At 34.0% G+C, this 19,019-nt stretch overlaps 1 protein-coding gene across 1 annotated transcript; it reads left to right on the top strand.

Annotated features, from left to right (window-relative positions):
• The first annotated feature begins 1,047 nt into the window (after positions 1-1,047).
• LOC132548282 (uncharacterized) lies at positions 1,048-18,107 on the top strand. The gene is made up of 8 exons (XM_060212134.1): positions 1,048-1,180; positions 13,514-13,601; positions 14,007-14,161; positions 14,427-14,736; positions 15,254-15,340; positions 15,730-15,851; positions 15,972-16,864; positions 17,952-18,107. Exons 1-8 carry the CDS (start codon positions 1,048-1,050, stop codon positions 18,105-18,107), a joined length of 1,944 nt encoding a protein of 647 aa, XP_060068117.1.
• The last annotated feature ends 912 nt before the right edge of the window (positions 18,108-19,019 follow it).

Genomic DNA, 19,019 nt, shown 5'->3' with positions numbered 1-19,019 from the left:
ATTTAAATTGCGATGATGACGTCCATTTGTAAAGAGGTTGGTATCCAGTACAGAATATTTAACGGTTACATGTAATACATGAACGTTAACGTATTGTTAACTTTTTATTTGGTATTCAACTGAAACCTCGGCACCGAAATGTAAATCTTAAATCCTAGTGATGCATTATTCGATTTACACTGAACAATTCATTGATACACGGAGCGTCACAATACAGGAGGCGGGACCAACCGACAGGATACCACCACTAGCTCAATCTCAACAGATACTTTTTAAATATTCTTGTTCGAAGGAAAGGTAATTTATTTCAAATCGTCTGCATAATCAGTCACTGTGAGCGAATTTCTCTGGGTACATGTTAGTTAGAGACTGCATATGATGTTTCTTATTATCATTTGAAACTTTTAGGACTTTAAAACAAAATAATTTGTGTTGAGGAATACGTTGGTGATGCCTTTGAACGTTTATGGAATATTCAGTATAGGACAGAATATCACATTTTTAAATAATTTTAATCGCTGAAAACACATTGATGCATTGCAGCCTGATTAAGATATTGATAATAGAAATTGCGTTAATACCACCTGCATAAAAGAAATTTTAATTTGATAAAAGTTTTCTTTTTTTTTGTTTAAGGTCTTTGTGAAATAATTGGTTTAACCGGAAATTAAAGGACAACCAGAATATTTCCCATATATATCTCATTTCCACATCACTTTGGATAGATACGGTTGTGATTCGTCCATTCGTCGAAGCTTGCATTCACAGATCTACAACAGTGGCATGTGAATAGTGAAGTGATAATACTGAAGAGCGCCAGAACGAACCAACACTGGTCGAGAAAAGATTCACACATATAACCATCAGAAATTGAATATCGTCAATCTGGTTTATCGAGTGGATATTGAACGAATTAAAATTATACAAGGCAAAAACGATTTCTCTAACAGAAACCATGTGACGTGTCCGTACTATACGTAAGAAGAAAACATGCCTTAGGAGTTTTGAAACAATATCAAAGGGATATCTGCATACACGACAAGCAAAATGGGCAGTACTCAGTATGATAACGTGGTAGCAGTTATCTCGAAGAAACCCGAACTTAGACAAGACTTCGAGATACAGGGATTGTTACCATGGTTGCGGAAGAAATCTCAATTATTTTCGCAACTTAAGACAGGTAAGTTTTTATAAAAACAGGACATGAAGAATGGTGGCTAATTTATTCAATTTATAATCGTCAACATTATGTGTTGGATAAGCTGTTAAGCAAGTGAGTTAGCACAGGGTTAAGTATGATAACAGGCTGTTACAAATACTTCCCTTCTTTCAGGTGATGATTGATAAATATTTACACTGAAATCCTGATGTTCCTGACACGTTGTAGTGTTAGACAATACTAGTATCAAGCCGTTATCATGGACACTTGGTACGCTAACTATGTAGTGACCTGATATCCTTGTATATAACGATTATCAGCTGTATGGGTTATGAGAATTAACCATGAGATTACTGACTGACTGCTGATGTTAATTGGTTAACCTTCCTAACAACACATGATGCAAACGATTGACTTTCAAAAACAAATATCAATAATGTCATTTTATGCAGATTTTGTAAATAAGTATTGACGATATATTTGGTTTAAAAGGTAGCAATTAGTTCCAGACGAAGAGATCTATGGCCTTCATATTAATGGTTTTGTACACTTAATCCGACCGAGGATAGGGCAGTTCCCATTTAACTAAATTAGGTCGGACAACTATGGTACAAGTTAGGAATGTAAAAGTTCTATCTGTGAATGTAATTTAGGAATGTAAACCCTTTTTCTTAATGCCACAAGTCCATTATCAAGTATCATTTTAGATAAAATATTTTTTTCGAAATGATTATGACAAAAAATCATAAATATGTCATTTTCATCGATGCTGACGAAGATATTCGTTCTTAATTTATCATAAGTTGACAAATGGAGATGGCAAAGACACTTAATGGAATAGAGTTGTTTGAGACTACTTATGATAAGTTAAGTGAGACAAGACCCTAAGATAATATGTTTGAATGGTCATGTTTGTTCAGTGTTTAAACAGGGTAAATACGATTAAAGCTGAATGTTTGAAGGTAATTGATATGAAAATGACGAGGGTTTGCCTTGGTAAAATTATTTGTTTTAATATTCGTATTTACATAAAACGGACACGAAAGATTATTAAGATTATTGCCTAGGTGATAAGAACGGAGAATTTGAACTTTTTGAAAAACTGGAATTGAAATCGAAGTTGAACAATTTAATTGCTATGCAGCATTAACAAAATTATGAGCCATGTCATTCTCAGTAAGTGAATCGATGCCGTGCTTATCAAGACCATGGCATCTTTTTATTTCGATTACTGCATGGGTTTACTCGAATATGGGACTCTCGTAGATGTTTGTATGTCTTATATGATGAAATATCGTACAATCATATGGCAAGATGTCAACAAGAAATTCTGTACTTTAGTGATAGTTTTTCACAATGGGGTTGTGAGTTTTAACCAAAGTCATAAATTGCTTAACAACAAAGGTAGCCTGTCGACTTATCAAACAGGTGAGGATCCGCTTTGTTGGCAGAATGTCCCTTTAGAATGACAAAATATGTTAATTTCTCGCAAGCCTTTTCAGTTAATCACATGTACCAGTGAAAAACCATAATCGTATTACATGCACGCCGCACTTTCATCGGTGATCTTAAAATTAGAAAATCATGTTAGCTCCACAATAGTACAAAATTGTTTATATCTACGTCAGGCATTTTTGAGACGAATTACTTAATTTATTCATTAAAATAATAATAATGATAAACTATTTGCTGTCCGAAGTTTTATTTTGAATTACGTTTTCTAAGAGGATATCAATCAGAAGCATTCTTTGAATCTGACTTGATGAAGCAGGGCTCTATAATAACATACGGGTCATCGATGTGTAGGGGATAGCAGTAATGAATATGCCCGGCGTATATATATCTAAAACATATCGTCAATATCTCAAAACGTTGAAAGCTTTTGTTAAAAAGTCAAGAATGCTTGGGAATGACTGTCAAAACTAACTTATCGTCTTCTGTAAAATTGTTAATCCTGAACTTTCATTTCGTACTGACATTCAGCGACCAAAAAATTTTTTTTTGTGTGTGTGTGTGTTTCTTTCTTTTTTTTTTAATTTACCTTTCCAAGAAAGATGATAATTAATTGTTGATATTCATCAATCTTGTCCCAGTTATTTTGACTAAAATATAGTAAGTAGGTCAGCGAGGTCAATGCATAACGATGTAATTTCACACCGATGTATATACTTACAAAGATGTCATACTCTTGGCCGACAACATTGAGGAAGGACTGGAGACTTTGGTGTCCACATCGCACGATATATTCAATTATTTTTGAGAGCATAATAATGGTGTATGCATTCTCGTGTAATTATCTGTGAAATTATGGTTTTTAGTTTCCAGTATTCTATGAGTCTGTTAGAGGTAACATTACAGGGAAGTTGTTCGGTGGTATACCCAGGAGAGTTTATATGTATTGTATACCGTTATGTACATCTGCCTCAGATTTAATAATACATGTAGTCTAGATATTCAAGGGTTTGAGTGAAGGTTTCCCTGTATAAACAGATTGAGTTTACTCCAGATAAATACACTAGCGAAAGTTGTTTAGCAGGTCTCTATGTTTACATCACACACGTTGGTTAAAGGGGTGTCTGTTTATTCATAACGGTATTCACATATTGTTCTCGATAAGCTACACATTAAGATGGGAACATTCAATATATGTTCTCAACTTTATTACACTTACTGTATTTTTGTTTTCATTCGGTAGAAATAAATAATGCATTTTCCGCATTATTTGCTTTTCCTACCTTTCTTCCATTTGAATGTTGCAAAATATGATAAGTCGTTTTGGTATTTCAGGACAAGACTTTAGAATTTTAGACCACGCCGCTCTGAAAGTATACAATTATAGCTTGTTTACAATCTGTACACAAGTAAAGGTGGCCCACTACCTGTTTAAGTTCTATCCCATCAAAAGAGGTTTTTATTTGAGTTATATTACATGTTGATTATGAGATAAAAACTTTTACCAATAAGATTAAAAGAGTTGTAAGTCATGAAATGTAAAGTGTCTCCACGTGACTCAGGGTAAGGGGAGACGGTTAATATGTCGGGTGTAAGATGTCCTGATAGATCAGGGGTGACAGCACAGTGGAGTTTTGTCAGTCCATATATTGTTGTTCTCGAGTGCTTTTGGAACAGTTATATAGTTCAAGTAATATTCCGTCCCTTTTAATTTCGTGGCTACACACGGTTCGCGTTTGAAAGCAAGTGACATATATGTATTTTCTAATCTGTGAATACATGAGGATGTGTTTTCTCGAGTCAACAACTATTTGTATTAAAATATAGAATTAGGTTTCAATAACACAGTAATCGTGTCATCTGCTCCAAAATAAAATCCTTAACCGTATATTAAGCATATAGAAAACCATAGTGCACCCTGGTGTGTGTAATGCCACACAGCATTGTCCACATCATTTTTAAGATATTCGTGTAGTTATGTAAGACACCTGAATAATAAGAATGTACAAGACACACACAAGGGAGTAGCACATTTCAATACATATTTAGAGCCAGATCAGTAGAACCGAATAAGGAATTGAACTGCGTTGTACGGCTATTTCGTTAAGGAGTCGTCAGTGGTGAAAAGAGCCTAACAAGATTAAACCTTTGAGACAACTAAGTAAGATGCAAATTCGTTTAGATAAAGGTCAAGACCAAAATGGGCAGATGCACTAGCCCAAACATTTAATAAATTGCATATTTTAAAATATAGAATGATTTCAAAAGAACATCAAATACATTTACATATTCCAGGTCATGCTATTACTCGAATTAATTAAAGTGAGATATGTTTTTCATCTTCGAGATATCACGATATAAATACATTGTGTTGCATCTTGATCTATATACGATATATATAGTCATGTGTACGATGAGTTCGCGCAGGACTGTTATAACATAATTGACATCGCAGATTGTTTATTTACAGCCAACATGTTTGTATGTGAAGACAACAGTGGAATATGAAATATCAAATCAATAATCCAGAACACATTGATGTAGCCATGTTGATAGTCAGGAGAATACAGAAAGTTGTTGACATATTCTGGTGTGTTATGTTAACTTTTCTCATAACCGTTTTAATTTTCACATATCAAACGAACAGCTTTGGGTGATTAATGTCCGTCAGAGTTACTGAGGCCATCGCTAAACGTGCTCTTCATGTCATTAAATCTCAATAACTGGTTGTCATGCTACCAATGAAATATAAAGGACAAAGCACAATTGCTGACCTATACATCAAGCATAGAAACAAAGGTTGCGGATATTAAACAACTGCGATCATCGATAGGATATCCTGTGTTTATTAATGCAAAAATAACAACATAAATGGGTTGATACTTATTTGATATGGATATGGGTTTTCAACACAATTTTCAAATTCTGATGTTCTTCAAAGTATTACCATTATTACTGTAATGCACCAATAGGAAAACGTCAAGACAGATTTTTAATGCATACTGTTTTTGATGTAACAGCAGAGAATAATTTAGTTCAGTTTTATACTAAATCATTGCATTCAGCGATGAAACAGATTCAACTGACAGAGTCTGCTTAAACGTAATGATAAGCATGATAAGAATGTCGAAATAATTTTAATTATGACTTTGCTAGCGTGCAGTTATCTATAGCACCGACACAGGAATCTTCAGTGTAATCGAATTGTTTACCATTGGTCTTTTTGTGCCATAGATCGGTATACAGAATAATAATCATCATGTGATATTTAACTCATACTTTTCGTTTTTAATGACACATTATACGGCAGGGTAACTACTGACACTGGTCTCTCTCTCAGAGGAATGTGAATACAGAGGTAGACAGGCCGATTTCAAGCTGTAGTGCGTCACAATAGCACTCGATTAATGTATTTCCAGGATGATCAAAGAGTGAGGATCGAATTTATTGGAGATCGATTTTAGACACTTATGTTACGATGGCTTATTGTAATGAATTGTGCTGTTTTCGCTACCAATAGAATATCTGGTTAGGACTCCCTACCTTCTATAATTGTTTATTTTTTAAACCCGTCCGTTCTTCACGTACATTTATTACGAAATGCTTCCACTATGGTTACACGAGAATAGGACTTAAATCCCCAGGGATATAACTATATTGTGTGACTAAAGCGGTGATGACATTCCCTGAGATAGGCATAAAAAAGGAAACATTTTGACAGAATCACGATGAGAATAGATCAAGAGCTGTTATTCCGCTCAATTCACGCGATATCATGAATATGTTTGTAATATAAAGACAATAATTAACCCGGATGCAGTCATGTGGTCTGATTTACTGAAACCAATTAAGGTAGAGATCGAACATGTTATATTATTGTGCACACTTTAGTAGGGGACAGCTTATCTATCGGCTATTTCCTATTTATTTGAATCGTTATCTGAACGCTGCTTGTATTGTGATTAACACTGCCATTATTGAATAAAAAGTAAAACAGGGTTATCAAATACCGTTATGGATGATGAGATGAGCTTTAAAAGCTTAGCATGTCTTAAGCACCATAATTTCGATTCAGTGTAACACCCATATATATTACATGCAGTATTACGAATAAAAATATTACTCATCAAGTATGAATGTGAAATTGGCTACTTTTGAGAAGTGTGCGACGGTGGTTTAATCTCTGACATTTCGGATTAAGTACATCGACAGTTGCTAATGCCTTAAGTGAAGTAATAACAGGATGCCTTTATCGCTGCTATGATTCTGTTGTGTTTCTGAGCTTTACAGAAATACGCACCGGTATTTGCTTTGGTCTTTGATTTTGCTCGCCAAAAATAGATAAATAATCCTTAAATCAAATTTACATAATAAACAAAAGATGCCCACCTACACCAAACACACGGGTCAATCATAGTCTCCTCGGCGCTTGCTTAGGTCTTAAGAGCTCAAGTGTTGGAGTGACAGAATATCCGTGTTAGGTCATTACGTGACGGACTTGTAGCGATGGCAACGACACAAAGACGTCATGTTAATGGAACTGATTCATGTCAAAAGATTTCGTTATAAGACTGCTTCTGTATACAAAACAGTACTTATCATGAACTTAACGGTCATTGTCACTTAGTCGTCATCCTAGTGCGTGACATAAAAACCAGATATATCATAGTATTGTATTGCAAAAACCTTCAGCTACGTAATACAACATGTTTCGTGAATATAAATAATTCATTGGCCTTTTAAAATAAATGACTTCAATAAGACAAAATAAATGTAGAGATGATATCCACCAGATATTTACATCAGATTAGTGTCGATAGTACGGTAGTCGAGAAACACAGATTCCTTAACAACCTAGTCACCGACATACAATGTACCTTACACGCGGCTCTCTGAAGTGTATAAAGATTTCCATTTATGTTGAATTCATTCGTTTGTTCGTTCGTTGGATTGTTGTTTTCATTTATGCCTTAATTCATTCAAATATTCATTTTATTTATTAGAAGATTTCTTATTTTAACGAACATAATTATTTCAATACTTACTTCAAGTATTTGTGAAGGAAATTACTTTTACAGAGTATGTTTAAAGAATGTTCATCCATTTAATATAATTTTAACATAACCACTGCTATAGGTGAAGGTGGGAAATTTGAACATATTCAACATCAGTATAACACAAATAGAGCGTCAACATTGTATGTTAGGAAAAATCAATATATTCATGATCAATATTCATAAACTAACAACTACCGAAGGATCGTTTTCAAATCGGACAAATAATTACCATAGGTCAGTCATCCAATCTTCAATGTGGACGATAGATCGAAATGTAAACATATCTTGAACATTACACATGAGTTTAAGAGAAATATTTGTCCGACACGGACAGTAAACGTTGAGTCAAGTGGGTACGATGACTTATAGCCGGTGGATGGGTACGTGAGAACATGTCAATCCTGTTATCTTTCAATTAATGTTGTCCAATTTATTTTGTTCTTTGTCAGTACCTCACCAAAAGTTTTTTTTAAAGTCGAAGGTCAATGAATATAGGACAATCAGGGATCTATATTAGAGGATATAAACGGTTAAGAGAGCCAGTTGTTCTTATGATATACGAAAGGTACCACATACCTACATACAGTTGAATTACATATCAGCAGATATTTATTACATGGTGATGACAGCTTTGCCACTCTCGGGGAGTGTTACAATCTGGTAGATCTGAATGCAGACGTTAGTCTAGATGGCGATATTGAGACTTTTGTACGATCATTATTTATTTATAAAAGAAATAAGAATTTTTATAATTTGGTGCTTTCAAATAAAGAGGGATTGTTTGTCAAGGAAAAAGTCGTAAATGAAGCATTTTTTTCTTTTTCACGTATTTCATCCTTAAAAACGAAAACATTAAAACTGAATTAAGAATTCAGATTCTTCAGTAACATAATCCTCCTTTTCGAAGAAGTATTTACAAATATGTAGGGTTCACTCCATTTCTGATATCATATATGACAACATTATAAGTTTTGATGAAGAAATCATGCTTGTTGGTAAATTCTCGTGGACAAAAAACATTTTGTAGCTGCGACAGAAAACATTTGAAAAAAAAACCCAACTTATTAACACGTACATATTTCAATAACAACATTTTAGGTATGAATTTCAAGTGTTTTAAACCTAAGTCGAAATTCTGGCATGATCTAAGTGAAGAGGTCAAGGAGGTAGGCTTGTATAATAACACAGAATATATTGTTATTGGAAATCTACGTGTTAAGTAATATATTATGGTTTTAGAGGTTTATGCCTAAGGTACGACATATGCGCTATAAACCAATTAAGATCTAGACAAGTAACTAATGGGTTAGATTATGACTCTGCTTATAAGAAAGTCCTATGGCCTAGATGACGTTAACAATTTATTACATATTTACTCTACAATCAAGACGGTTTAGCTACGTTTCGATTATTGCGCACTCTTTCCGTCGAGTGGTTGTAAAATTATAAATCTGGAGATACCTCGATGTATCAACACGAATTACAATGGTTGTAAACCACAAGCATTATAATCTTGAAAATATTTAATTGTTGTACAATCATTTAAAATCCTACTTGAGATGTAGATACTTCAGAATGAACACGTCGCATTGTAGATACAACCGCATTACGCCAGACTTTATAGCAACTTTACTGGATAGATGTTTATTTACAAAAATAGAAATAATTCCAGATTTTCAACCAGCAAAGAAAATGATTACACATTAATAGTCCTAAAATGGAAGCACAAGTCATAAAGTTATATCCTTCTTAGCTGATATACACACTATTAGATGCAATTTATATTAAAATGGTCACAAACCAATTTTACTCACCATTCGTTTTAGCAATTTCATGTGATACTTTAAATATTCTACGAAAGACAAACAAGTAAATAACACCTTTTAATAATTTAGAGTTGGAGAGAGTAGAGCCAAACAAAGAATTAAAAGCATCATACTGCTGCTTCGTCCTTACAGAGATGCTAAGGGCCTTAATTTTGAAGCCTAGGAAGCGACTGAGGAGAAAGAAAGTGGGAGAAAGAAAATGTAAATCATCGGACGAAGGAAAAAAACTTCATCTAAATAATTTTCATATGACTACATGTATCTTATTACGTGCCTTTGTTTATTCTACTATTGCTGACATTAAACAATCTAATTTATCGACATTAAACCAATTATCTTGCTCGTACATTTATAAATATTAATTACCCATGCTGATCTTTAAAATGTAAAATGGAACGTTTGAATATTTAATCTTAGAACGGGATGCAAACATATATTCATTTTTGTATGGCTTTCAGTTCTCTTAAAGGGTAGGACCAATTAGGGGGTATCACCAAATGATTCTGAATTGCCCTAACCTGGACACGAACCCAATATACTGAAGATGGCGAATATGTGCTGACTGCAACTGACTAAACATTAACATCAATCACTAAGAATCATTCAACACCAAGGCCATAAGCTCAGAAATCCAATAGATGTATCTAATATATCAAGTATCTATTGTTTCCACAACTAATCTAGTGCTTTGTATGCACTCCAGCATCATTGGTTTTATATAATTTTCAGTGGTTACACAAGAACTCACAAGAATGAATGAAAATGTGAGGGAAACAAGTAATATAGATTAATGATAAAATTCTTTGATCATTCTTTAAGAATGCCTGTTGGATGAGACCTGAATCTACAGCTCTTTCAGCGTGAATAGGCATGACATGTATTCAAGTGGAAGTTTACTTTAAATATTTAACAAATTCCTCGTCTATAATCAGTAGAAAATACTGCGTAGATATAAACCAATCATACATCAAAGTCAGCCATACAGAGGGATATTAAGAACACGAAGGAAGGGGATTATCATATCAAGGATAGTGATAAATCAGAATGCTCTGTTTTACAGCTTTTTTATCTGTTGAAAACGTTAGTGAACCTGAATTAATGCCAATCGTTTTATACAGTTGATATTTCAGGACGTGTAATGTTGCTAGATGTCTTGCAACTTTTAATGATACCTGGACATCTAGTTTCAAAGCTAAGTTGTACCGGAAGTCATGATCTTGTGAAGATATGGTACACACTGGTAATCTTCCCATAGCCAGCCATCTGTGAGATTGTCACTGCATTCGACATCATCGTAATAGGATTTTATCAAGTACATCGCTCGTAATCGCCTTATATAGACATTGTTTATCTATGTGTAAGGTTACCATGGAGAAACAAATTCAGTTGAATGAGAAAGAAATAAAGAGGAGGAAAATGTAATAGAATATAGAGAAAACATTCAAAGTCGATGAAACAAGGCCAAATTATAAACAAAACAGAAAAATCTTGAATGTTAAGTATTTCCTATATAATCGACGGCAGTGTAATTATTGGTAGATCACCATAAATGTGGTATTCTAATGTTGTAATCTAATGTAAGATTCTGTTGTCATGTTGTTATTAGCTCTCGTTTTGAAGACTTTGAGTTTGAACTAAGATTCTGTTGTCATGTTGATATTTGTTCTCGTTTTGAAGATTTTGAGTTTGGACTAAGATTCTGTTGTCATGTTGTTATTTGTTCTCGTTTTGAAGACTTTGAGTTTGGACTAAGATTCTGTTGTCATGTTGATATTTGTTCTCGTTTTGAAGATTTTGAGTTTGGACTAAGATTCTGTTGTCATGTTGATATTTGTTCTCGTTTTGAAGATTTTGAGTTTGGACTAAGATTCTGTTGTCATGTTGATATTTGTTCTCGTTTTGAAGATTTTGAGTTTGGACTAAGATTCTGTTGTCATGTTGTTATTTGTTCTCGTTTTGAAGATTTTGAGTTTGGACTAAGATTCTGTTGTCATGTTGTTATTTGTTCTCGTTTTGAAGATTTTGAGTTTGGACTAATATTCTGTTGTCATGTTGATATTTGTTCTCGTTTTGAAGATTTTGAGTTTGGACTAATATTCTGTTGTCATGTTGATATTTGTTCTCGTTTTGAAGATTTTTAGTCTTGACTAAGATTCTGTTGACATTTTGTTGTTAGCTCTCGTTTTGAAGATTTTGAGTTTGGACTAAGATTCTGTTGTCATGTTGGTATTTTTCAGTCGTCTATGATAACAAACTTCATTTGTTGCATAATTTATTAACATATGCCATAACAACCCATGTATTTACACATGAATCTCGTTTTTGTTTTATTCAATAGTAAATGTTACCCTGATATACATTAAAAATAATATTCACATCCTACGTGTTTATGTCATAAGTATAACAAATTGTATGTTCTATTACAACCCAGAGTGGTTATGCCTGTGCAGGTAAACAACTAGATGTCTCAAAGCTTTCCACAAATAATCGGTTATCACTTTCATTATACAAAATACTGACATACCCAAAGTTGTAAGACTAATTGTAGAGGCCTTCTTAAACAATTAAGTAACTTAATTCATCATTTGCGTCATCTGTATCTGATTTAACCCAATCTATTGGTAAATTTAGTAAATTTAAATGAGAAGAACAAGTACACTGCAGCTACGAGGTTGGATAAACAAAGATGTTTTCCTCTCTTATTAAATCAATTATTATTTTTGTTATCATCATCTCCTTCATATTATACAATATTGCCGGAAGGCTTCATTAATATGACGCTTTGTAAACATCATTAATTCTGCTTATGGTAAATGCCAATGTTCCTAAGTATAATTGGAATAGATTTATTTATATTTACTCCCCATTTTTAGAGTGTAGATCATAAATAATCACGACTTACTGAATGGTACCATGTAGTTGCACGCGACAGGACTCCGGCCACTTACCGTAAAACATGAAGAATGGTAAACGGTATTCCATTTACATCCGTGTTTATCATATTGAAATATACACAAAACCATTGTTTGCTTTTACTTTTCATTGTTACGTGTGAAAAGAGAAGTTTCAATATCGTGTCAGATAATGTACTTAATGAATTGATTTAAGAGAAGTTTGCACTGAAAATAACTCGTTAAAGTGTGTTGAGATTTTAATCATTTCTCTTTAAAGAAAATCTTACAATACTATTAAAATGAATTTCAATGGACATTTCGCACATGTCTTCATAGTGTGCAATTAACACAATGTTTTATACCAATACATTATCAATAGAAAATAACCACATGTCAATTCGTTTACATACTTTATACAGAATACTTACAGTCCTGATTGACACAGGTATAATGTAAGAGTGTATTTGGTTTTATTTAATACCCCATAACGAAATAAGTAATATAATCATTGGGGGTGTTACTATGTAACGAAGGAAGTAAAATCTATATAGGGTTTTGTTAAGCTAATTTAAATCATGTATATTAATTTCAATTCTTTCTTCTGAAGTTATATGGGTAACACATTATGTGTTATGTATTGCACTAACCACAATGTTAACTACTTCCACATCATTGTCTTGGTGTCATATTTTGTTGATAACGCTGGTGTTATGTATTGTTGATGATGTTAGTGTTATGTTTTGTTGATGATGTTGATGTTATGTATTGTTGACGATGTAGATGTTTTATATTGTTGTTGATGTTTTTCATCACAGAAATACCTTTTTCACATTAATCAATATAACAGCTCTCATACAAATTGTGTCTACAGAGAAATGCTGATAAGCTGAATTATTCCATGTGTAACGTATGTAACGTATATGTCTCATTTCCTTAAATGTATATCTTATCATAACAGTAAAAGAATTCATCTTCTCAGACCATAACAGAGGTCAACAAATCATTATTTGGCAGACTTGATTTTATAAATTTCTATTATATCAATTTGCAGATTTGTAAAATTGCTTAATTAAGTATATTGTTAATGTAATTGTTGTATCATATTAGCGATGCTTGACATTTCAGATTACCTAAAAGATATAGTGCGAAACTGTGGAATGGTATCTTTTGATAAAGAAGAGATGATAATCAAACAAGGGGATAGAGGCGATTGGTAAGAGACATTCTGACTGTGACATCAGCTTTATCATTTTTATATGTATAGTATTCTATACATCACTAGTTATCGCTCTTTTTAAATGACAAGCATTTCATTTTCCAAAGTAATATATTACGGATACATCATTTATGAAGCAAGCTAGCTAGTGTATTGATTTCTTTGTCATCGGCGCTTTCCATAATAAGCTAATAGTCATTATCTCACTGGAAATATTTTATTTGTTTTACGTTTTCCCCGTTACATAATTTTTGTGTACATTATATTCTTCCTGCGAGAATAATCTCTCATATCTATTCGGAATAGTCTTTTAGTAGTGACACAATGGTAGCAAAACGGTATATAATTAGGAAGAAAGTCATTTGTCTTTTCTTTCGAAGAGTTTTCTTATTTTGATTTCAGTTTTTATATAATCCTGGACGGTAAGATATCGATCTTTATACTGAACAAGGACAAGGATGCCGATGACGATGACAAAGCAATGGAAGAAATCGGTAAACGGACACCGGAAGGAAAGTTAGACAGGAGCAAACTCGGCAATTTCGTCACACATTTAGGTAAAACTTGATCAGGATAACTTATATATCAATGTTTCTCTTCTTAACTAAGATGAAATAAAGATATGAAACACAGTTCTATCATTATACATTACACTTTTTATTTTCTTTATTAACAATACCTGTATTTGCGTCTTTAAACTGCCTCTACAGTTCCTTGAATTTCTTTTTATCTCAGTGACACATCATTTCGTTTTGTAAAAAAAAAACCATATCTATTGATGGAATATCTAATTTCCATTGCTAAATTTTTCCTTGTTCGCAGGGTCCGGCGTTCCTTTCGGGGAAGTGGCACTGATGTCAGACGATTGCATTCGAACAGCATCTATCATTTCTGAAGAAAAAACAGACCTTCTTGTAGTGGACAGGGCGCTTTACAACAGAGCCGTCAAGATCGTTTTAGCAAAGGAATTCGAAGAAAAAGTAGAATTTATCAAATCAAACCCTTTATTTGCCAACTGGGCACCAAGATACAGGAAGCAATTGACCATGGCGATGTATAAAGAAACATTTCCGTATGACAGTATTCTCGTCAAGCAAGGAGAACCTGTCACCAATATATACTTTGTTATAAGGTACATACCAAATGGTTGTATAAAAGACACAAGGGAACACATCCTTCAATACAAATTAATATTTAGAGATAGTAGGGTCAAGAAATAAACGAAAGTGTATCATACCGCTGTTGGCGTCCCTATAGGACTGGTCAGAGATGCTAAGGGGTCAAAATATTAGAATTGGGAGGCGGCTAAGGCAAAACAAAATTGATCAGAATGAATATCAAACATTCCATGTAGGGATACACCATAAAAGAGTCAAAATAATGAAGAAGTATTTGGTAAAACCAGCACATCGCTCCCTTGACTTTGTTATTCTTTTTCCTGTTTAAGCTGATAGGTTCAATATCAGTGTCGTTTTATCATTAATGATTATATACTTTCTTAATCATTATCTTAAAACCACACACTACCTACCATTAACTCAGTAAACATTCTAGTCTCTTCCGATTTAGATCAATAAGAATATATATATATATATAAGGATATACAAATGGAAGTATACTCCCTCATACTGTCACTTTTCCTTTCTTAGCGGTCAAGTGGAGATCCAGATTGATCCTTCCCACCACCAAGTGCAATATCCACGCATCTTTATGGAGGCCCAGAACGAGTCAGACAGGTGTGTAATGTCAGAACGAGTCAGACAGGTGTGTAATGTCAGAACGAGTCAGACAGGTGTGTAATGTCAGAACGAGTCAGACAGGTGTGTAATGTCAGAACGAGTCAGACAGGTGTGTAATGTCAGAACGAGTCAGACAGGTGTGTAATGTCAGAACGAGTCAGACAGGTGTGTAATGTCAGAACGAGTCAGACAGGTGTGTAATGTTATTCCCCCGGTGAACCCTCTCAGGTCTTTTTTGTGTCCTCCGTCTATTCAATGCTTGATACACAGCTATACATCATACTTACAGATATAAATAAATATATCCATCATACTCATTCTTTTTTATTCTGAATTGTTTAAGAAGACGCTTAAATATGTACTTTTTATTTGTTCTGTGTCCATAGGTTGATAAGAAAACACGAGAAGATCCGTCCCCCAACAGAAGTACAGTATTCGACTTTCGTGAAGAAAAAAGACTCCACCAAATACTCTAAATTGTGTATTCTAGGCATCAACGAAAGTATAGGTAAAGTATTCAAAAACATCATACAACCCATTTCGACTGTGTTTGATTTGCTTAAACAGTTTGAGACATATGTTGATCTAACACTGCACGTCAACAATCTCGTTTTTTCTTTCTCTCTAGGAGAAGTGGAGGTTTTATTGGATCTACCGACTTATACTCAGACAGCTGTTTGTACGGAGAAAACCGACGTACTCGTGCTGGAGATGAAACACTACGAACGTCTGTTTGTGCGACGACATCCTCGCACCATCGAGTCCATGCGTGCAATGTTTAAAGTGAAATTAGACACACGTATGAACCTACTTACCAACAAAGAGGAACTGCCATTCTTAAACCTTTTAAAAGACAGAATTGATTCATACAACAATCCGAAACCATCCGCGGATAAAAAGAAAAAGGAACTTACCTCCGCTTCCGCAGCAGAAAAGGAGTTCTTGAACCACAAAGGACCGCTAATAGACATGTACGGTCCTGGTAGTGTATTCTATATGATCCGTGTTAGGGAAAAACACAAGCAAAAATACAAGGCTCACAAAGAACGCGGAAATTTCAAGAAACCTGTCACTAACGACAATGGTCATTTGCACTCTGTCAGGGTGCCTCATACACTTCTAATGGCAGCACAAATGTCTGGAGCGACCAGGGATTCGGATGCGTTAAGTGAACGTTCAGAACAAACACGAATTTTGTCTAGCAGAATCCCCAGTGCCCGTTCTCTTCCTCATCGTAATGCTCGGTCTTTTCGTCGGATACAGAGTGCTACGCGAGCCACTGAGTCCGAGGAAAAACAACAAAATGAAGAAAATGAAAAGAATAATGATCATGTCGACGATGATGATTTTGAATTGGCAAAATCTCTACCTGACACTCGACAGGCCACAGTCATGTTTCCCGACACAAAGGAAGACATGGCTCTTACGTCACTTGAAGAGAGAGTCCGGGAATGGCTTGACAAAGGTAGCACATCGCGTGGATCTCCACAAGTGGCGCAGCTTAGACGACTTCCGATGCAGGTAGGATACATATCGCATACTGTCTTTCCTCGTGTTACTTATCTGGTTTAAAGATTTTAAAGATTGCATCACCTTTAAAAGACAGTATTTTAAAAAATATACCTTAATTATTTTAATAAGTAAATGAATGTAACTTTATTCAAATAGTTATATACAAAGTATACTTGTCCGAGAACTTTTGAGACTTAGCATTTTTATTAACATGTTTGCAAATTTCGGAATATAGATCAGAAGAAGGAATTTGACAATGTTGTGAGTACATATTCCAGCTTGTTACCTGCAAAGGTTAGATAGTTAGAACCCTAACGTTTTAAACCTGAACACATTAGATAGACCAAACCCTTCACAGTATCTTCACTCAACTCAGTTCCATAATCATTATCCCATTATCTAATGAGAAATACATGAAATAATGTCTCCTTGTGGATACAATTATTCGTTACGTTTTTTAATATCAGAATATCAGAAAATCAGAAAATGCTAATTCAAAGCGTTTAAAGAAAGAAAGTTTCCTTCCAAAAATTCTACATCTTTAAATCACTTTTCCACAAGAGTTACTTCCAAAACACGCTCCGCCCTGGTGTAATTGGCATTCCGTCTCTGAATCTGACCAGTTCATCATATCAACAATAACGATGTTTAGTGCATAAACTAGTTTAATTATATGCTTAATCCTGGTGTATTGCTTCATTTTAGAAAAAAAGCATTTGTAACAATCCTTACGTATTGAAAACATGAGTGCATGTACCTGTATACAAAGCAGGTACATTGTCGATACATTTGTTTAACCTTGTCCTTTGATTGTGACAAATGATATATGTTTTAAATGATTAAGTCAATGGTTTAGCTTATAGACGTACTAGAACATGCATTCTTAACCACTTTCAAACCCAGTTTTTAATGTAATATTTCTGGTCTTACTGCCAGAACTTTGCACAACACTTCATTGTGAATTATATAGTACTACAGTATGAGTGTACAATCATTTGATCGGTTGATACTCTTGTATAATTTTGACAAATCATTTGTCCTTTTTTATCATTTTAACATATTGTTTCTCTCTCTCTCTCTCTCTTTAATCATGTAGGAACTTGAGACGCAGCCCAAGCCGGGAAACAAAGTGATATTGAGACGACGCGTTCGCTTAAATGATCCACCGGAAATAGAAAGAACTTTCCACAACGGGGAAACAACTATGGCTCCAACAGAATCCATTGAACATTTTAAAATTCTTATAACCTAATTACATTTAAGTCAAACTATAACAAACGTGTATCAACACGGAGACAAAGAAACTGTCTGTGGAAGGTAATGTATAAATGTATAAACTGGTTCTCGGCAATGAATGGTAAAATAATATTTATGAAGCTATGCAGACAGAAATTTTGCTTTTCTATAATGTAAGTGCATTGTACCCGACAGCGTATGTATTAACAGATAAACTGTGATATCACGAAGACAAGTTACGAACAGTTCAATGGTCAATTTCAATTAAAGGGAGATAACTCCAGGACTTTACATAGAGCTGTATCTATTTCGATGTATGACATAAATACATATATAAGGGCGTACTCAGTAGAAGCTAGATTTCAAATGTATATAATTTATATGACAATAAATATGTAAGAAGATAAGGCAGAAAGTGTTATCAAAGAAGAAAATAACGCCTTTGTAAGCCGTTTGTTCTGAACATATTCCACATGTCACAATATCTAACAGTAGATCTCAGACAGCTATTCTTCATAATTGATTTACAAAACAATATCAACTTACTATACAGGCATGTAATGAGATCGGTAAAAGATATACAACGTGTGCGCATCATTATATCAGAATCAATAGTGTAGAAATCCTGACCTATATGGTCAAAATGTAAGTTTTGTTGAGTGGATTACAATGTTGGAACACACATACAAAACTGCGATTTTATGACTTCACTACCGTGGAAACGTCTTAATAAATTATACGGTTACACAACAACTCAGAGAAATAATAGAACATATTTTTCTTCAGAATATAATGATACAAAAAAAACTGTGTATTATGTGATATGAGAAGTTAATCACGCTAGTTACATGATAAATATCGAGTTTCCATTTGTACCAATGAGTGAGATCGTAATGCATCGTGTACAACCTTTAACCGTCTCGGTCGA

The sequence above is a fragment of the Ylistrum balloti genome, unplaced genomic scaffold (genome assembly GCF_031769215.1).
Source record: "Ylistrum balloti isolate Yb309-2 unplaced genomic scaffold, AGI_CSIRO_Ybal_v1 Utg370006, whole genome shotgun sequence".
NCBI lineage: Eukaryota > Metazoa > Mollusca > Bivalvia > Pectinida > Pectinidae > Ylistrum > Ylistrum balloti.
The sequence above is the reverse complement of the archived record's forward strand: the minus strand, read 5'-3'. Positions and strand labels throughout refer to the sequence as shown.